Source organism: Xiphophorus couchianus, chromosome 7 (genome assembly GCF_001444195.1).
Source record: "Xiphophorus couchianus chromosome 7, X_couchianus-1.0, whole genome shotgun sequence".
Taxonomy (NCBI): Eukaryota; Metazoa; Chordata; class Actinopteri; order Cyprinodontiformes; family Poeciliidae; genus Xiphophorus; species Xiphophorus couchianus.
Genome location: NC_040234.1, coordinates 4581949 through 4602183, shown reverse-complemented (window position 1 = coordinate 4602183; position 20235 = coordinate 4581949). Strand labels below are relative to the sequence as shown.

At 39.5% G+C, this 20235-nt stretch overlaps 1 protein-coding gene across 6 annotated transcripts in view; it reads right to left on the bottom strand.

The window, feature by feature from the left end:
- The window catches only part of lrch1 (leucine-rich repeats and calponin homology (CH) domain containing 1), an 83686-nt gene that overhangs the window by 7571 nt on the left and 55880 nt on the right, over positions 1-20235 (bottom strand). For 3 of the 6 annotated variants that reach the window (XM_028022963.1, XM_028022960.1, XM_028022962.1), the window contains 5 exons: positions 19449-19521; positions 18692-18802; positions 3296-3405; positions 2692-2829; positions 2525-2602 (listed from right to left, as the gene is read on the bottom strand). In XM_028022963.1, coding sequence (XP_027878764.1) covers positions 2525-2602; positions 2692-2829; positions 3296-3405; positions 18692-18802; positions 19449-19521 — 510 coding nt within the window. The remainder of the gene's footprint in view (positions 1-2524; positions 2603-2691; positions 2830-3295; positions 3406-18691; positions 18803-19448; positions 19522-20235) is intronic. The other 3 variants (XM_028022966.1, XM_028022961.1, XM_028022964.1) reach the window with 1 other exon arrangement.

Below are 20235 nucleotides of genomic sequence, written 5' to 3'. Positions count from 1 at the left end.
CATCGATATGAAAGCAGGAACAAAGAAAACTAACAAAATTTCAATAACTGGACAATTTTCCTCGATGCGATAATTCCAGGAGATTTTGAACAAAATATGAAAATTGTTTTGCCACCAATGGGAAAAATTTGGATTTGCTACACCGTGTGGTAATTACTCATATAAAAAGGATTTCACTCTATGAGGTTTCTTACTGAAGAAACCTGAAACACTAACTTTTCCCCTCTGCATCGTCAATAAACTTATTCTAATTAGCGTCTCAAAAGCTCTAACAATACCTGACCTATGACCCCAAACAGTCACACCATGGCTTCCATCAATCAGAACGGGCAAGGATCATATTCCCAACTCCAACATCTCTCTGCCTGGCTTTCGAACTATACAGCCAGACAGGTTTAAATAGGAGCGGCAAAAGCAAATGAGCTGGATTAGCAGAGCATGCTAACAATTGATGATGTCATCCAGGAAATGTCACTCTGAAGTATCATCTCTTCTGTCAGGAAATTGGCCTGTTGGTGGACATCCTTCATAATCCACAATGATTGTTGAAGACACTCGGACGACATCAGTCGCAACATTTAATTTCACTTTTGGGGTAAATAAAGTATTTTTAAATATTAATATGCATCTGCCTCTTTAAGGTTGTGGTCAGCCTAATCTATTAATTAAAACACATCGAATGACGGTTTGTCTCTTTAACTAAATGTTCCTGTAGCTTTCTTCGTTTCCTGTCTATAAACCGAGCTAAGTTAACAGCTAGCTGCTGGATTCAAGTTCATATCAAAAAATTGCGAAATTCTCTTTTAAGACTTGTTGCACATCAGAGTATGAATAGGATCCCTTCATACTGCAGGAGGTGTGTTTGTGTTAGTAGCTGCATTTCCATTACAAATGTGCGCAAATCTTTGTCAATATTACCGCTAATGACTGGGAAAAAACATATTTGCAATTAATTCCATTAAATAAGAAACGCAATCAAAATCAAACGTGAATAAGTTTGTTCACGGATGATACGTAGTTAAAAACATCTTCCTCCTACAACTTCCTGTCGTATACATTGTCATTTCCGTCAGTAGTAACATCTGGTTGTTGATCACGTGAGTGTGTGCTGTGAAAAGAGTGTTTCCATTGTAGTTTGTGTGAAATAAGCGAATTTTGAAACAGCTGGGGGAGAAAAAATAAATAAATAAACTAGCCTAATGCCAAAACTTTCCATCAAAAAACCTGACTTTTCAAAAGTGGCGTGTTTCTGTTAAGCATATTTATTTTCATAATTCTAATTTGCGCAATTGTAACATCAATGGGAATGCAGCCAGTGTAATCACACACACACACACCCACACACACACAGACATTTACACTGAGACTCACAGTAAAGCCGAACCAAATATCACAGTCAGCACAGGTTGACTACTGTTTGGGTCAAATCCCGTCAAGATGGAGGAAGCTAGAAGCTGAAGGCAGTGATGACAGCGTTGATGATGTCAGCGTTACATGTTGATGTTAAATGACTCGATTTGAAGCGATCGGGACAAAGAGGAGGAAAATGGGAGAGGGTGGGGAGGAACCAGAGCTGAGAGACGGCTGAGTGGGTTCCCAGGTTTTTATATTGTTACAGAAACATGTACTGTATTCTGGAGAAAGTCATCGGCATTGTTGCACAAATCATGTGAGTTTTTATTGCAGGAGAGGAAATTATGCTTTTACATACGAGGAACCATCAGCCTTCCTCCCACTTCTGGTTCAGTATCCTGCAAAACTCCTAATTTGGATGATAAATCTATCAAATGTGTTGCCTTTTAAATGGAAAATGTGTTTATTACTTTTCTTTCAGGCAAGATCTCTTTTGCAGGACACCTTTATATCTCAATAAAAAAAAAATTGTCTTAGGGCGTTAGTCTGTTGAACTGAGGATGTTTTCATGTCCTGCTCCAAACTAACAGGATTAGGGATGCACTGATCCACTTTTTTCACTTCTGATACCGATACCGATATCTGAGGTTTAGCATACCGATCTGATATGAAAAACATCGCTGAATTCACTTAAAAAGTTTATTTAAATGTAATATTTAAATTTATTTACATAAATGTACTGGATTACAAATTTATTTAATAACTCTGCACCAGTCCAGCATACTTCAACACACCAATAGCTTCACAAGCGTGGTCAAACAGAGAAACAACTTTAATTTGTTCAGTCTGTCCAATTCTGAGTATAAAAGCCAATTTAAAATAATTAATAATAAAGAAACTGAAACTGAGAAAAGCAATAGGTTGACTACCTTGGTCAAACATGGAAAAATAAACAGCAACAAATCTTTCAATGGTTCACAAAGTTTAATACTTGATCCAGAAATGTTTCAAAATCGGGGCAGATGTAGATATTAATCTGGGATCGGTGCATCTCTAAACAGAATATCGATAACTCCTGAGCCGTAAACCTTCCCTTCACAACGTTTTGGATGGAAACATGAAATCCGCCCCCAGCTCACAGAGAAACTCTTCACAGAAAAGCCCGTCTTACCTGCGGCACGCCTATTTTCCTGCAGGCGTCCAGGAAGTTCTCCACGTTCCGCCGGCACTTCGCCATGCTGAGCTTGGGCTGGAACGACAAGCGACAACAATCCGGGTGAGACGCCGCTCGGCTCGGCGGCCGGCAGATTTAAACACCCCAGCGTTTGTAACACGTACCACGGCGGGCGAGGGGACATGGATGCTGGCGACGGAGCGCGGGCGAATGTGATTGGCCAGATGGCAGAGGACGACGCCGTCCATCAGAGACGAGCCCAGGTCTTCAGGGAGGACCACCTTCAGTCGGCTCTCGATGATCTGAGGAGGCAGGTTGGAAGGATAGAACTGAAAAAGGTCAAGGTTCATACACGTTTGCTTATTTTAACATTTCAGTCTTTACCACACCTACATTTCTAGATATTTCCTACTGTTTTATAACATTCAACAGATGCTTCACTGCTTGTTTGTTTTTTGTTGTTTTTTTAAGTGCAGCCCGGGGACCATTTCCAGCCATCCTTCAGAGGATGGAAACACGATAAACTGATTCACATGTGGCTTTAATTGAGATTCTTATTTAATGGAAACACCTCTATTGGGAAGTTGTGTGTGTTGTTTTTTTTTTTTGTAATTACCAGGAATATTGACAAAGTTTAGCACACGTTTGTAATAGAAACGGTGCTCCTGTCATGTGGGCTAACAAATGTAACCTTTTGTCCTCTGCATGTCCTTTTGCTATGTGAACACAGCGGTTCGTCCCACTGGGATGAGTTTAGAGTTGTCTCACGTCTCTCAGCTGCTCCATGAGCTCCAGCTCCTCCCTCAGCTGCTCCATCTTCCTCCTCATGGTGAACTGGGGGTCCACGGACTCCATGCTCTTGTGGCTCCGCAGGAACACTGCAGCAACAACAGCGGGACAGCGGACACAGAGAGTAAACAGGCTGCTCACACGGTACCGGGCTAAAGGGACACAACGCTGAGGGGGATAAAGGAGCCTGAGGAAGGGGTGGAAAGGACGCTGTCCTAAATCTGAAGTTAAGGGCAGATGATGGAAATGTCCAAGTTGATTAATCCTGGCGTCTAAAAGTGGAGTTAGATGAGCTGCTGCGGTTTGCTGAACATTGGAAGAGTTAGAAAACCACGACTCAGGGGGAAGGAGCAGTAGGAAGGAAGGGAAGACACAAGGAAGCAAGGAAAGAAGATAAAAAGCGAGAAAGAGTACAAGGAAATAGGATCTGGGAGCCTGAATTTTGTATCACAGACAAGCAAAGCTGGTATGACAAAAAAAAAAAAAAAAAATCCTTGAATCCTTGAACACAAGTGAAGATACAAGGAAGGGAGGAAGGACACAAGAAAAAAAAGGGAAGAGAGATACAAAAAACAAAGGAAGGAAGGAAGCATACAAGAATGAAAGGGAAGGAGGATACAAAAAAGAAAGGGAGGAAGAAAACAGGGAAGAAAAGAAGAATGTTAAGTGAAACTACACTGAAGGAGGAATGGCAAAAGGAAGGATGCAAAGTAGAGAGGATAGGAAGGCTAGAAGGAAGGAACGGAAGGCAATAGAACGTTTCTCAAACACACTGATGAAGATCATTAAAGCAGGTTTCCATGTTTCACTGCTGGTTCATCCAATTCTGACCTGAAGCTCTGAGCTGCTGCCCGTCACTGTGTGGAGTGACTTCCACATTATTCACCTGAACTAAGCTTTTTATGTCAAATCCTATGAACAATCATCATCAGCATCCTTCAAGCAGTTTGAGTCACATTCAGGTAAAAGGTCAATTTCATTTCATATGAAGCTTTCGAAATGTTTTTCTAGAACTAGAGGTGTAAAAACACTCAATAAAAATAAAACTAATCTTGACCTGCATCACTGAGCTGCTTTCAGAGCGGCAGCTGCATGCCCACACCACAGCAATGTGGTCTCACACACACACACACACACACACACACACACACACACACACACACACACACACACACACACACACACACAATCTTACTTGAATGTTTCTCAGAATCACCTGCTGCACGTTTTCATCACAGAATAAACGCAAATATGGCTTCCAGAATAGAAAGGCTGGCTGGCTGTACCCTCAATGAAGGCGTTTTATTTTTAATGATTATTATTTACTTCAAACAAACCAAAATAAATCCTCTAATTGAGCTGAACTCTTAGACAGTTTTCCCCCAAAATTCTTGCTTAAAAAAGAAAAACAAAAATCCAATATATGATCAATGCAACGGCTTAAATCAAAGGGTCAGACTGTGACTGAATTCAGGTTAATAAGGAGAAATGCGGAGGAATCTGGGCTTGAACAGCGGAACCGTTCCGGAGCTGAGTGTGAAACACGCTCGGCCTTTTCACAGATGCTGAATCAAAACACACACCCACACACACATGAAACACCCACACACACTCTGAATGATTCACCTTCTGGCTGTCCCATTTTCTACACGCTGAAATCTCTACACTTCACTGCTGAAACTGAAGGCAGTCTAAATGCGTGCAGGTTCCCTGAACGGCCACAAGAGGGAGCAGCAGGTTCACTGCAGGGAGGGAGGATACAGGATGTGGAGCCGAGTTTTAGAAGGAAGATTCCTCTGCTGGGTTTACTTTAATAACTCCCATTATTAATCTGTATCAAATCATCTAATAAAACAATAAACAGACTACTACAGTGTTTTTGACTGGATGTGTTTTTAAAACAAAAGGAAAAGGTTTGAGATTAAAAACATATCCTCCAAGTGGTGACCATAAAAATGACCTCCTGGTATCCTTGCAGTGCATCATGGGACGGTTTGATATTCCCATAAAAACGTCCAGGACACAAAACGAAACTAATTGGAAAAAAGTTCCAGTGAGGTTTTACATTAAAAACAAGATGAAACTTCACTTTGCTCTGTTTCTGCTTTCAGTAGGAAGAGCATCAGGAAACCACTCTGATTGGCTCCAGATAAGCTTTTACAGTAAAAACAACTGGAGTTAAAACCACTCTGCAATAGTGTGTGTAACAATAGTTACTAAAAAAAGAACATTGTGAGTGGGTGACATCAGCTCTCTCCTGTTGCTACATGCTGCTTCTCCCCTCAGTGCTGCTGCACGGCATTCTGGGAATCTGCTGACCTGCCTTCATCCAGCCCCCGTCAGCTGAAATGTGTGTATTACTGCAGTTTATGTTTCACTGTGAATTTTAAAAAGCTTGCTGTGAACGACGGGAGACGCAGAAAACACTTGGAGGAAGGTGTGTGTGCTTCCAGATCAGACAAATGTAAGTCTGAACTTTCCTTTATTTTCTCTCCCTTCACACATCAGAGGACAGATACGATCTGCACAATACCGCCCAACCGGCATTAAGAGAACAGTGTGTGTGTGTGTGTTTATTTCTACCCTGAGGTCGGTGAGATCTCAGTTTCCTGCTGGTAGGAGAAAGCGCCGCCTGGGCTAAAGGTCACAGGTTCTGCTGATCTTTCTCCCTTTCTCTTTCTGCGTGTTTGATGCAGATCCGATGGCAGAGAGGTCACATGGACCTGTAACTGTTTACCAAAACCAAATGCAGGACTAATGAGGTCAGGAGCGCCGATGATGGCTAAATGATGTCACTCTGCCACAGGCAGGAGGCAAGTACGGAGCGCTAGTCATAATCATATCACACACACAGATAAGCTGCTTGTTGTTCCACACTGAACAGATCCGAGAGATAGCAAGGCAACAAAAGTTCAGAGCGACTTTATTAATAAGCAGCTATTTATATATTAATAATTAGCATTCCTCCCATGGCAACCATTCAGGTGTACAAAACGCCTGGGTGGACCAAGCTCCGCCTCCTCCTCCAAGCTTCCAGTTTCCAAGCTTCTGAGTTTCAGAGCAGCCCTCCCTCATGAGTGGGGGAGCCTTGTGAGTCCCCCCACTCAGCTCCTTCAGACTAGCCAGCCACAATTAGGAAACACCTGGTGGTGTTTGCTAATTGCTAACTGTGCAGTTAGCAGTTTGCTAACTGCACATCTGCTGAGCTCATTATAGGAGCTACTTCTCAGTGAAACGCTGGTAAAAATGTTGTTAAAGGGCTAATAGAGGAGCCATGTTGGGATGACTTCCTGATGGCGGAGTTTCAGAAAGAGCAGGAGCTTCTTAAAGAGACAGAGGCCCAATTTCAAGGTGTTCAGCCAGGAAGCAAAATTCATATTTTATGTACACATCATTTTGATAAGAATTGAAGGTAATATAGTTACTTGATAGTGCTATAAAATAGCACTATGTGGCTAGAAAACACAATACTGCCCCTTTAAATAGTCATCTGTTAATTTATCCCTGAGGATAAAACAGTACATGATGAGAATTCATAATCTGCAGCTAGAAATTGTTATTGGCAAACTAGCCTGTGAACATTTCAGAATAGATTCAGGACTGGTTGTGAGAGAAGCAACAACAATGAGTGAGCAACCACCTCCACAGCTCAGTGTTGCTGCCACATATTAGAGCCTTTTAAGGACCAGCGGAGCAACGTGCAGCTAACCTGTTAGCGCTAACACCGGCCGGGTTTTCTTCCCTACAAGTGACAAGTTGGCATACTTATTCACAAACCACTGAAAGGTGCTATCAACTCTGATGAGAGTATTATTTGCTTTTTAATCCGGATCCCAAATTTAATCTGGGCAGGACATGAGCAGAAATGCTTCTCACCCCTTCTAGACTTGAACCAAATTAGCTGATTTTTCTTGTAGCTTCTGACTGGCCCTCACAAAGACAGACAACACAAGCAGTCACTCTAACGTGGCTGGGATCCATCTGAAATGTTGGGACCCTGTTCCAGTGGAAGTAGGATGCTCCTTCCGGGACCATTATCCAACACTTCAAATATAGCAGCTAAAAATAGACAGGCACACACAAACACACCACTCATTCATGGTGCATTCTCTCTCTCTCTCTCCTCCCTATTGAATGCAGCACATAACAAGACACTCAAAGCTCAGTTTGCGTCCAGCTCAACTGAGCTTATGCACTCACCGCAATCTGCCAGTCCGATTTCAGCATCTTACACAGCACATACAAAACAAGAGGTTCGCCATTTGGTAACCGTATGCACATACACCTCCACAAGATAGTGCCCGGTCACTCAGGATGATCTCGAGTGAGCATGCAATACCTTGGGGGTACCATGAAGAACGAGAGCCGGAGGTGTTGTGTTCGGTCCATCCGAGAGTGAAACACTGAAACCTATATGAGCCAGATCCTCGGTCACCTATCTGTGGAGTCTCAGGGGTCGTAAGACGTAATACACCATCTACACCCACCTACAAACAACCAAACCTATCTAATGCGCACCATAACACCTACAAAATGATCAGAACCTGGAATATCTGTTTGGATCTCTCTCTTCTACTTTGATTTCTCCTTTCCCCCTCTTCCCCTCCATAAATATATATAAATGAAATAAATGACAAGAAAACAATTAATCTTTAAATTCAATAAATCTAAATAAAAATTGGGAATTTCCATTTAAAATGATTTTTTATGACAACTTTCCCAAACACATGAACAAAAAATAATTAAAGAAAAATGAGTGATTTTAGTCATTCCTAACTATATTCTCAACTAAATGCTTATTTCCAACCAAAAATTCTTATTTCAAAATTTAGGAACTATTATAGATTTAATATGAACCTTATATATATATATATATATATATATATATATATATATATATATGTGTGTGTGTGTGTGTGTATTGCTTTTGGACATATACCTTTAAATCTGTAGCACGTACGTCACTGTTGAAGAGGACATATCAGAACACACGTCAGTATTAATGCTGTAAATTTGATAACACTAGTAAAATAGTTTACTTCACAACAATGGAATAACCTCGATGTCCACTGACAAAACTCGGACTATGCTACATAAAAAATAGAAGCCCGACCTAAACAAGGTTGACCCACTTAAATGTCACGTAAGTGACATTTAACATTAACGTAACTGAACATGAGTAAACCCGGACAAAATCATAGCAAAACATTATGACACAACACCAACAAAGCGAATGTAAACACTCACCAGAATGGACATGTCTGGAGCAAACTTGTAGTTATCTTGGGATGTTGGAGAAGGTAATATCAGGACGTCTCACCGCTGATACCCGGGATATTCGTCTCCTTTTCGTTAGCTCCGATAACTTAGCCCCCTCGCGTTGTTTACACAGTAAAACAGTGAAACAAAAGTCCGTTTTCCATCTTTTTACCGTTTCGGTTGTGTCATTACACATTACATCCAATAACGCAGCAAGTTCGAACTATTGCTAATTATTTTAAGTAATTTAGATTCAAAAATTCAAAATATCTGTGAGACAGATTATGTTTATGGCCATACAAGATGGCGCTCATATCCCTACGCCTAGAGCAGTGACGTCACGTTCCAAAGCTCTATTGCGCCGCGCGTGCTGCTACGTTCCCCCGCTTCCCCTCTACCTCTCTCTCTCTCTCTCTTCCTCTCTCTCTCTCTTTTGCTCCAAACGGAAATTGACCGTTACTGTGTACACAACTAGAAACAAGCACTAGCGGAGATCCGACACAACATTCTGCTAAAGTTCAAAAACTTTTATTCAATCTTCAATCACGTAAGTAAAACCCTTACTTACCTTGGTTTAACGGTGATCAAAAGGAAACCAAATAAAGATCTTTTCTAATTTAAACCGAAAGTACTAAACTAACAGACGTTAGCTTCCCCTCAACCCTTGTCCTGAGACTAAATTTTAATAAAACTAACTGGAAATTGGACATAGAACCCGGACCGAGAGTTGATCGCCTCGGGTTGCCGCTGCTGGTGAGGGCCTATGGTGTTTTCACGGCTGAAACGTCCGCAGACCCAGCGGGCACCACTGAAGAGCGGGTTCTAAAATTTAGCCAATTAGTGACGTCTTAACACCGGGGCGGTTCTGCCGAACCGAGGTTAACAACGATATTAAAACAGTTAAATAAAATAGGTTAACTCGGAATAAACACCTTAATAATAATTAAACATTAATCAAAGATAATATATCCCTTTTAAAACAAACTCTTTTCACAATTACTTGGAACTTTCCGTTATTTTCCTCCATTTTATATTTCTCCTTAATATTAAAAATAAAATTCTTAACTTATTCTGTATTGTATTGTATTATATTACTGTATTATATTGATAAACTATTAATTTAAGTTTACATATCCCTTTCTGAACAAACTCTTTTATAATTACTTCAAACTTTCTGTTAATTCCCGTTATTGTTCACCATTTTATATTCTCTTTAAATATTAAATACATTTCTCAACCAATTCTGTATTCTATTGATAAGAGTTTTTATAAAAAACAAACAGAAAGAAAGAATAACTTTTATTGATAGTAATTTCAGACTCTTTTGAGTTATATTAGAATATATTTTATACCAGAAAAATACAGAAGGAGGTTAAATTAATTAAACAAATGACACTATCCGTAGCCAGGAAAACAATAAAAGACTCTCTATTCAGATTAACATCAACAACTCCTGGAACACAGCTGGTTCAACAAAACCAAAACAAGCGCACAAAAGGGAAGATGATTAAGGACATTCGAACACAAGAAACACTGGAATCTCATACACAGATACAGGATATACGGAAGGTTATAGGAATGGAAAATTCAAACCAAATTCACACTGAACTCCATGTACAACGGCAACAAATACAGAACAGGTACCTTCCACTTCTAGCAATGTAACACTGGAAGAAGTGTTGAGAACCCCACTCAAACCTAAAGAAAATGGAGACCAGATCCCTTTCTACCATCCATAACCATTATGGAAATAAGTTCACCAACTGGAGCCTTACACCCGTAAAACCAATACTGATTTTAGGAGATTCAAACCTTAATAGAATACCGACATTGACCAACTCAAATGTACAAATTGACATTTATCCTGGAGCACAGTTTAAACATGCCAAACACATTTTTAGAAACACCAGGCCCTCTAATACAACCAAATCAATTATTTTAGCATTCGGTATTAACAACAAAAACCACAAAGAGCAATTAGCAATAGAAAAACTCCTCACTTCCCTCCTGAACATAACACAAGACACATTTCCATTTGCAGACATCTATATTCCACTTCTTAACATTTCAGATGGACTAAATTTCATACATAAACAAAATCTTAATATGATCAACAAATCCATCACATCAGTTTGCGATAAATTACACCATCACATCATCACACCTATTTCATGGACTTTCACACAGAAAAGGATAATATACATTGGACAAATACCACGGGACAAAGAGTTTGGGAACATTGGAATTATCATTTAAACTTACAAGGCACGTTTGGGAAAACAGTAAAACCAACTGCATAACACAAAGAAACAAATCTGGAACAACCAAAAACAGCAGGTTACAAACTAATCAACTGTATACCAAACATGGTATTCTCAACCTCTCCTCCACATTCCACCTGAAAGAACATCATATTAAACTACTTTCAAGGGGACTCTCTTTTGTTCCCACCACCTCCAAATTACCAAATGTGAGAGAACTCATGAACTTTCAATTACAACAGTACCACCGGAAAATCAAATTGGCAGACTTTTTCCACAATGGAACAACCAAAAATATAGAACCAATTCCCTTTCTACACCCCTCTCAATGGGAACCACCAATCAATAAGGTCCATCCCCAAATAATTGAACTCATACAACAAGACAAAAGTGCTATTAGAAAAATTCCAATTGAACCTGAAAGAAGCAACCTGACCCCGGATGAAGAAGAGGCACTCATGGAAATCCAGAATCGACATTCCATTATTATTAAACCGGCGGACAAGGGCTCCACTATTGTCATTGTGGATAAAGAAGATTGCGCATTTGAAGCTATGAGGCAGCTTCAAGATAAGGAATTCTATAAACCATTGCAAGAGCCTATTTATCTTGAAACACAAAACCAAATTGTCCAACTACTCAAACAACTCCACAAGACGAAACACATTAATCATAAACAATTACTCTTTTTGACTGGCACAAACCTACCTAGACCTAGATATTTTTACCTTCTCCCAAAGATTCACAAAGAAACAGCAGAATGGACCAAACCAACTCAAATCCCAAAGGGTAGACCTATTGTGTCAGACTGCAGTAGTGAATCCTATGGCTCTGCACATTTAATCAACCATTATCTGAACCCCCTTTCAAACAAACACCCTAGTTATATTAGGGATACCAATGACTTTCTACAAAAAGTTAACACACATAACATCACAGAACTTGTTCACTATGGATGTGGAAAGCTTATATACGAACATAGAGACATCCAGAGGCCTTGAAGCGGTCAGAGAGTACCTACAGGAAAATCCAGACCCGGCCCGACCAGATGATGTTATTCTGGAGCTCCTTAAAAGTAATCTGGAGAGAAATGATTTCCAATTTGACGATAAATGGTTTCTGCAAATTAAAGGAACAGCGATGGGTAAAAAATTCTCGCCGGCCTATGCTAATATTTACATGGCCAAATGGGAGAAAGAAGGCTTTCTAAAATGTAACAAATTACCGGAGGCCTATTATAGATATTTGGACGACATCTGGGGTGTATGGAACCATAGTCGGGAAGATTTGGATCATTTCATAACGACATTAAATAATCATCACCCATCAATCAAAATCAAACCCACAATTGACTCTAAACAAGTAGTGTTTTTGGACACAATCATCTTTAAAGGTGATAATTTCCTGAAAACCAGTAAATTGGACCGCAAAATTCATTTCAAATCTACAGATTCACACCAACTTCTTCACAAACACAGCTTCCATCCCAAACATACATTCAAGGGAATTCTCAAGGCACAACTTATTAGATAAAACAGAATTTGTTCAAATATTGCAGACAGGAATGAGGCCACACAAACACTTTTTCAAGCCCTGAGGAAACAAAAATATCCAAGATCCCTCCTTCATAAGAGATCTTTCACCCAAATAACACCAACATAAACAGGAACACAGACACAAATCTACATACAATTCCGCTCATAGGTCCATATTCACAATTCACTTTGAAAAGTCACAAGGTAATTAGAGACAACTTCGAACAACTGCAACAAGAACTACCACAGGCCCAAAATTGGAGGATCATTTCGGCATACCAAAAAAAATCCCAGTCTCAAAGACCTCCTGGTCCATGCAAATTTCAACCGGAGCCATAGACCCACTTGAATACACTACAAGCCGTACATTCGTAGTACAAGTAATTAACAAACGCTGGACCATTGCACAAAGGATCACTAGAAAACATGAAAACATAGTACATGTAATCTGGTGCAAGGTATGTAAGAAACAATATGTAGGAGAAACTGGTAATACATTGGTTAAACGGTTCAGTGCACACAAATTGAACATCAGATAGAATGAAAAATCTGAAACCACAATAGTTCAACATTTTCGAACACATGGTTTGGACTCTATTAGGGCCAGACCGGTGGCACACAATCCTAATTGGACTAAACGGGAGAGATGGCTGCAGGAACAGCTGTGGATAAGGAGATTGGACACAACTAAACCGGAAGGCCTTAATGATAGAGGCTCTACTAGAGTGAATAACATTTAAGTTTCATATTTTCTAGATAATATATCTAGTCTTTCAACCCATTATATTCTCCATATTTTAAGTACCGGTAACCCCTTACAAATACATACATCTAATTAACACTCATTCTACACAACATGTATACACACACACACCCATTCAACACTCAATTGACACACACACTCTTCAATTCTCCCTAAACATAACCATCTTCCCTCATACTCCCTAACCCTAACTCCAACACTAATTTTATTTATCCTTAACTTAACCTTCCTCCCTCCCTCTCTCTCTCTCCTTTTCTCTCTCTCTCTCACACACCCACCCACACACACACACACAAGATTAAAGGAGTGTCACAGTTTCCTAATATGGCCTGCAATGTCTCAGTGTGTGTGTATGACTGCTATGAGTAAGGCTTTAATAAAAAAAAAACCTCCTCCTTCTGTTGCATTGATATGTACTGGAAATTTAAAAAAAAAACAAAGAAAAAAATCTTTTTTTAAAACCAAAGCTCAAAGTAAACATAACATCTGGTTCTGTCAGTTTAAAAATAGTTTCTAAAGCCAACAGAGGATCGTATCCTGAGGTGTAACGATTCTTTCAGCTCACAGATTGTCATAAAAAGGTTTAAAGAAAATCTGTGTAAAATTGTACAGTCTGTCCAGCAGTTCTCTATTAAAATGCTAATTTTTTTGTCTTGTATAGAAAATGAACCTTTGAAAAATTGTTTCAAAAGCTGTAGGAACCTACTTGCAGAAATTCCTTACTTGCAGTAAATATGAGTAGGCTAAAATGAAGTTCAGATGGTTTTAGCTGGATTTTCCTGACTTTCAGCCCTGATTTGAATTCTTTGTTGCAATAAAACAGTTTGCAGAGAGGCTGCAAAGGATCCCAGTGGACAAAGGTATCAGTCAGGGGAAGACATAAGCATTAGATAAAGGAGGCATACTGCTGTAAGTCTCATGGTGACGCGATGAAGTCACACGAGAACTATTTAGCTGGACGGCAAGACAGAAAAAGATGACATTTTAAAATAAATCTTTAAATTAATAAAATACAAATTAATAATAAATAACTTTTGGGAACCTGATTTCAACCAGAAAATTATAATAGTAGAGAAAAAAAATGTGGGCAGTGTTAGCGCTACAGCAGAAGCTGATATCTACAGTCTTCCTTATTTTCACTCTTGTGAGTACAGTGAACCCTCGCTGTATCGCGGTTCACCTTTCACGGTCTCGCAGCTTCGAGGATTTGCATTGTGCGTTGTGTTCTGCATTCTGATTGGCTAAACAGTCTCTCCGCTTCTTCTCTACTTGTGTGTCAATAACTTTGCGGGTAATAGGTACACGTACGTAAAACAGCTTGCCAAATTTCACATAATCGATGGTGGCATGTCGGTTTATAAGAATTCTTTTGCCCAGAAGAAAAAAGAGCGACAACAACTAACGATAACTATGTTCTTCTCTCGAACAAAAACACACCTGCACCGCGGGCTTTAGAAGACAAAAACGTGACAGAGCGAAGTCAGGAGGAGCAGTGAAATACAAGTGAATCACTATTTGTCCAACTGCACTTTGTATTTTTGTTCATAATCATTTTTTCCCCGTTCTAATCCAATGACTCGGGTCGTGGTGCTGATCTCCGCAATTTGAAGCCTTCTCTTCGTATTGATGATTAAAATTATTATTTTTCAGTATAGTAGTTATTTGTAAAAAGAAAAACGTTTATATGGTACTTTGTTAAAAAATGCTTGGCCCTGTAAAAAATGTTTTATTTGTTTTAAATGTATTATGGAGTATTTGATTGTACAATAATTGTTAAAAAAATAAAGGTTCCTACTTCGCGGATTTCGCTTATCACGAAAAACGAGGGATCACTGTACAACCAATTAGCAGCAAAGAAATTTAGAGGACGCTCCTGGATTGGCTGCTTTGCAAATATCAGTCAATGGCGTCTTAAATAGGTATTTTAGATATCAAACCGTGTTTTCCTTCAACTATTCTAGACATGCTGAACGAAAAAGTCTGCAAATGTTCCTGTTTACTAGACGTAAACGTAACGTTCCGTTGGAAAAATCTGCAAATACTCAACTGTGGATTAGAATTTACAGCAGCGCTTTTCCCCTTTGAATAGCTTCATGTCAAACTTAAATATCAGTTTGCTTTTGATTTTATTTACTTCAATAAAACACACAACACGGCATAAATAAGTAAAATAAATAGGATGCCTATGCCTTGTAGTCACATTTACCGCCAAGAAATAAAACGTTCAGACATTTTATTGCAGCAATAAAAACAGAGATCTGTGTTTCTTCTTCTCCATCATCTGAACAAACTCTCACTGTCATCACTTAATGAGCCGCGTGAGTTTCTAACACACACACACACACACACACACACACACACACACACACACACACAGAGAGAGAGCAAACCTAACATTTACCACATGTCTCCACTAGTCAGCAGCTACCGCAGAACATGAACAGCTGGAGATGAAAGCAGATGTGGCAAAGCTGCTCTTTGATCAGAGTCGGCTTCGTACACACACGCGTACACGCCCACGCACCGAGGCGTCTAATGTGAAACAGCCCGCCGGGTGGGACGGGGACAGAAAATGGCGAAATCGAATGCAGTTTCACAGAACACAAGATCCGCAGGATTCATTTCATAGTTTCGTTTTTTTTTTTTTTTTTTGCAGATTCTAATATCCAGCATTTAGTCAAAGAAGCATTTTTAAGTACATTCTCCAAACAATTATCACAAGAACAACTACAAGGAGCTCAGTCATTTCAATGTGTTAAATTGGAACCCAACTAGATCGTTAAACTTGCTAATATCCATTCAGGTTGTGGGAAATTAAGGAATGTAGAGAAATGTAGGCAATCTGTACGCTTGACTACGAAATCTCAACAGTCTGCAGAATGTGGGCTACTGATGTCCATCGAAGGTGTTCACAGTACGCCTGAGTAAGAGGGAGCAGTTTCATGTTGTTCCACCATGACTCATAACTGCTTAAAAATAATTTGAAAAAAAGATCAGGGTGTAGAAAATGAGGAATTGCGCGGGAGGGAATTGTGGATAAAGGATGAACAGTGACGTCACTATTTGGAAGTATTTGGGATATTTAAAACAGCAGCAACAACAAAAACAGTCAATAATTACTAGGCCTGTCACGATAACAAATTTTGCTGAACGATTAATTGTCTCAAAAATTATTGCGATAAACGATAATATTGTTTGAAGACCTTTTTACACTGATGTAATGGAAATGACGTAATAATGCATGTGATTTCCTGCCAAAGATAGATACGCTTTATTTTCAAAAGAACACTAAACACTGAAACTGATAAACAAAACAACCAAAAACAAAAATAAAATGGATTCTCAGTCTCCATTAACAAAAAATGTACTTGAATAAAAACTAAACATAAAGCCAAAGTGGAAATAAATACTGCATTCAACCAAAAGAGTGCAGATTATGAAGTCTGTATATTATGTTGCCCTTAAGTAATAATTAGATTTAAATAGAGAAAATGGGCACATCCACTACCTGATGCAATAGTTCACACTACACGGATTTTTTGCCCCTATTTTTCTCCTTAAGACAATCTTAGAATGTTGGTGGTTCTAAGATTGTCGCTTACGATTTCGTAACCGATCATCCTGTTTGGTGTGTTACGGTAGATCAGGATACTCAATACGTCGATCGCGGGAAGGTTTTGAGTTGATCTCGGCAGTAGGTGACAAACTGAACGCCGCCAGGACGATGAGACCAGAACTTCCTCTTCTGACGCGCTTATTAAAATATTCACTAAGATCCTAAACGTTTGTAGCTTCATTAAAGAATAATATAGATTTTTTAAATCAACAAAACCTGTTAAAATTTATATTCTCAGTAATTATTGTTTCGACAAGGTGTTGCGCAATTCAGTGCGTTTCAGTTCCATTAACAAAAAAAAAAGGCGACTCAAAAACAGACTGACTAGCAGAGCAGGAGTTTAAATTAGCTAATCAACCAATAATCGAGAAATAAATATCAAGCCTGGAAACTTGACATCGTAACGGACTGAATGTTACGTTTTTAACGTAATCGCTGCTCCGCGTGGGGCGGGGCGCAGGCGGCTGCCACGGTAACGGGTGTGCTTAACGACAAAAAGAGAGAGAGTGTAAAACGGTAGGAGAATCTCACTGAGGAAGAAATATACTGCACTAGGTTTTGTATCACTTTATTATTTCTGCTATAACTGATGTATATTTGCATATAAAATAAGTCAATAGAGTTTAATTTGCAATTTTTATGTCTTCCTGTCATGAGGTAGATCTCAGTCTGCTGGTGAGAGAAAAAGTAGATCTTGGTCTCAAAACGTTTGAGCAACCCGGAGGTAGATCATAGTTGCCGCTCTGATCTAAATCAGGGATTTTCCCCACTGGGAGCCTGTTGAATGTGACAGGTAGCTAATCAGAAAGCGTGGATTCTCCTTGTGTTTTCTGAGGGGAAATTACAGAGGGGGATCCCAAACAGTGGACACCCGAAGTCCAGCGGACATTGGAGATGATAGTGGAAACAACATTAATGTTTATTCAACATGCAAAGAATATAGAAATGACAAGAGGAGGAGTTGGAGCGAAATTGCTACCGCAGTTGATAAACCTGGTAACTTTTCAGCTGTTCTTCGTTAACGTGACGTAAATAGGTTCTAATGATTTTCATTCAGTCAGGACGTTACGCTGACACTAGCCACATGCATTGCAGGTAGATTGTAGTAAAGCTTTGATTAATGCCTGGTTTTAAAATTAGTTAACTGAACTTGTAGCCATTATTTTGTGCCCATTGTTGGACACCACACGGCAGGAACGAACCGTTATACCAAGGATTTCTGTCTTCTCATGTGTGGTCTGTCAGGTTTTAAAAATGGGCCGACAATCAGTGGACAGCTCTAAGATCGTGTAGTGTGCCCTGGGCTTTACTCTAAGGAAATGAGGAAGGGAGGGTCAGTGGAGAGCACCGGAGCCTTTTTTCATTCAGTGTCATTAACAGAAAGAGAAAAAGGCTGGAAGAGACGATAATGCCAATAATTAAAATGATATCGATAGTTTTAATTTATGTACGATTAATTGATTTATCGTTTATCGTGACAGGCCTAATAATTACTAATATTGACTGATATGAAACGCTCACATCATGATACATATTTTAACCGTATCGCCACATCTTAATAGTACTCAAACGCTCTAGTAAACAAAGTATATACTGGAGCTCTTCCTTATGCTAATATGCTAAAAAATGACCACCCTCGTAAATCGGATTTTGTTTAAAATAATTGGAGATTTTACTTTTCAGGCATATCGCCCAGCCCTATGAAAGCTACTGAGATATTCACTGAAGAAGTGAAGTTAGGGAATGGAAAAATGAACATCAAGCACGTTTATACAGTTGTCTACTCAAAATATCAGCTATTAGAATAGGACAGAAATAACCTTTGTTGTCCTAAAGTGGGGAAATTAATGTGTAAATCTGAATTCAGTGAAGAAAAGCACATTGGACCCGTCAGTCTAGATGTGTGTGAACTGACCAGTAAACAGGGAAAAAGTGTCTCACCCGGGCTGAGCATGCCTCCGTCGCCATGTCTACGATGTAGGGGTGAGGCCTGTGAGAGGAGGGAGGGGTCTAGACAGGAAGGAGGGGGTGAGCACGGCAGTGAGGGCGGGGCTACAACCACGAAGTGGGAAGTGATAACAGGAAGTGATGGCAGGACCGTGTGCAGTGAGAGAGGTGCCAAAGACGAGCACAGCAAGTTCATTCCACGTCAAAAAACACCCGAAAAATAATAAAAAATAATTAAAAAAAATAAATCACCAAGTTCAGGGGGGAAAAAAAGGTCAAAGAGAAAATCAGTAAAGAATCAATGACAGAGTTATTGATTCAGAGGTTCAGGCAGATCAGAGTTGGGGATTTTTGGGGAGTTTAACACCAAAGACATGCGGGAGGAGCATAAAAAGGAGGAATAAGAATAAAAAAATGACACACAAAACACAAAGAGCACAAAACAAAAATAAAGATTAGTGGCATTTCACAATACACATCATTCTGACATGCTGTTAGCATCATGTTAGCTTTATTAGCGGTTAGCAGCACACTGACGTAAGCTAGCAAACTAAACTGTCAAAAAAAATTAAAATAAATAAATAAAGGGCGCAAAGCGCAAAATTCATCCTGACGGTACAGATAAAAGCAGACGGACCAGAACCACGAGGCTGGATTTGACTCGCCCGCACTAATCAGTCCAAACCTGGAACTACTCAGCCTAATTTTTAGCCTGAAACGCTTCTTCTTCCTTTTTTTTGTTACAGCTCACCTGAGCGAGGTTTCAGCCCAAACGGCGGACTGGAGAGAGATGGAGGTCCCATGGTTGGAGATCGGTGTTCTTGCTGAAACAACAGAAATGACATCATCGCTTCAAATATTCAACCATCAGTAAAGTAACAGAATTGACACATAACGTTATCCAGCACATGGGAGCAGTTTCCTAAATGACTCAGCAGAGATGAACTAAAAACAAAACAAAACACAGAAACACATACAGTTGTGCGATGAAGCTTTATCAACAGAATTTCACTGGTCAGAACTGCTACCTTATTCTCATAATTTTCTTTTTTTAGTGTGACCCTAACACTCTGTTGTAAAAACATCTCAAAAGGTAAAAATGGAATAGCGTGCTAAGCTAATGCTATATAGAAGATCCCAGTATTGGTGGTAATAAAGAGACCAAACTCGCCTGCAAATACCTAAAATCAGTAAATACTTTAATTTGTCTAAAATGATTACTAACTGCCTATTATAATAGTATACACACCAATTATACCTGCACATCATGTATTAATACGCCCAGAGGAAATCGCATTAACACAACAGCAGAAGCTAACGTTCATGGCCTTCCTCATCTCTGCTCTGGGGATGCAGCCAATCAGCATCAAGGAAAATAAATCCAGGAATAATGTGGAGTTACATTCCACAGAACAAACCACGAATATGTGATTCACGGGCTTCACTGAGAAAACTTTGTCTCAATCTCATCAACCTAATATTGTATCGTTCTTTCCCATGTGCTGAACAGATTGTTACATAAATGTCCACTCAGGCTG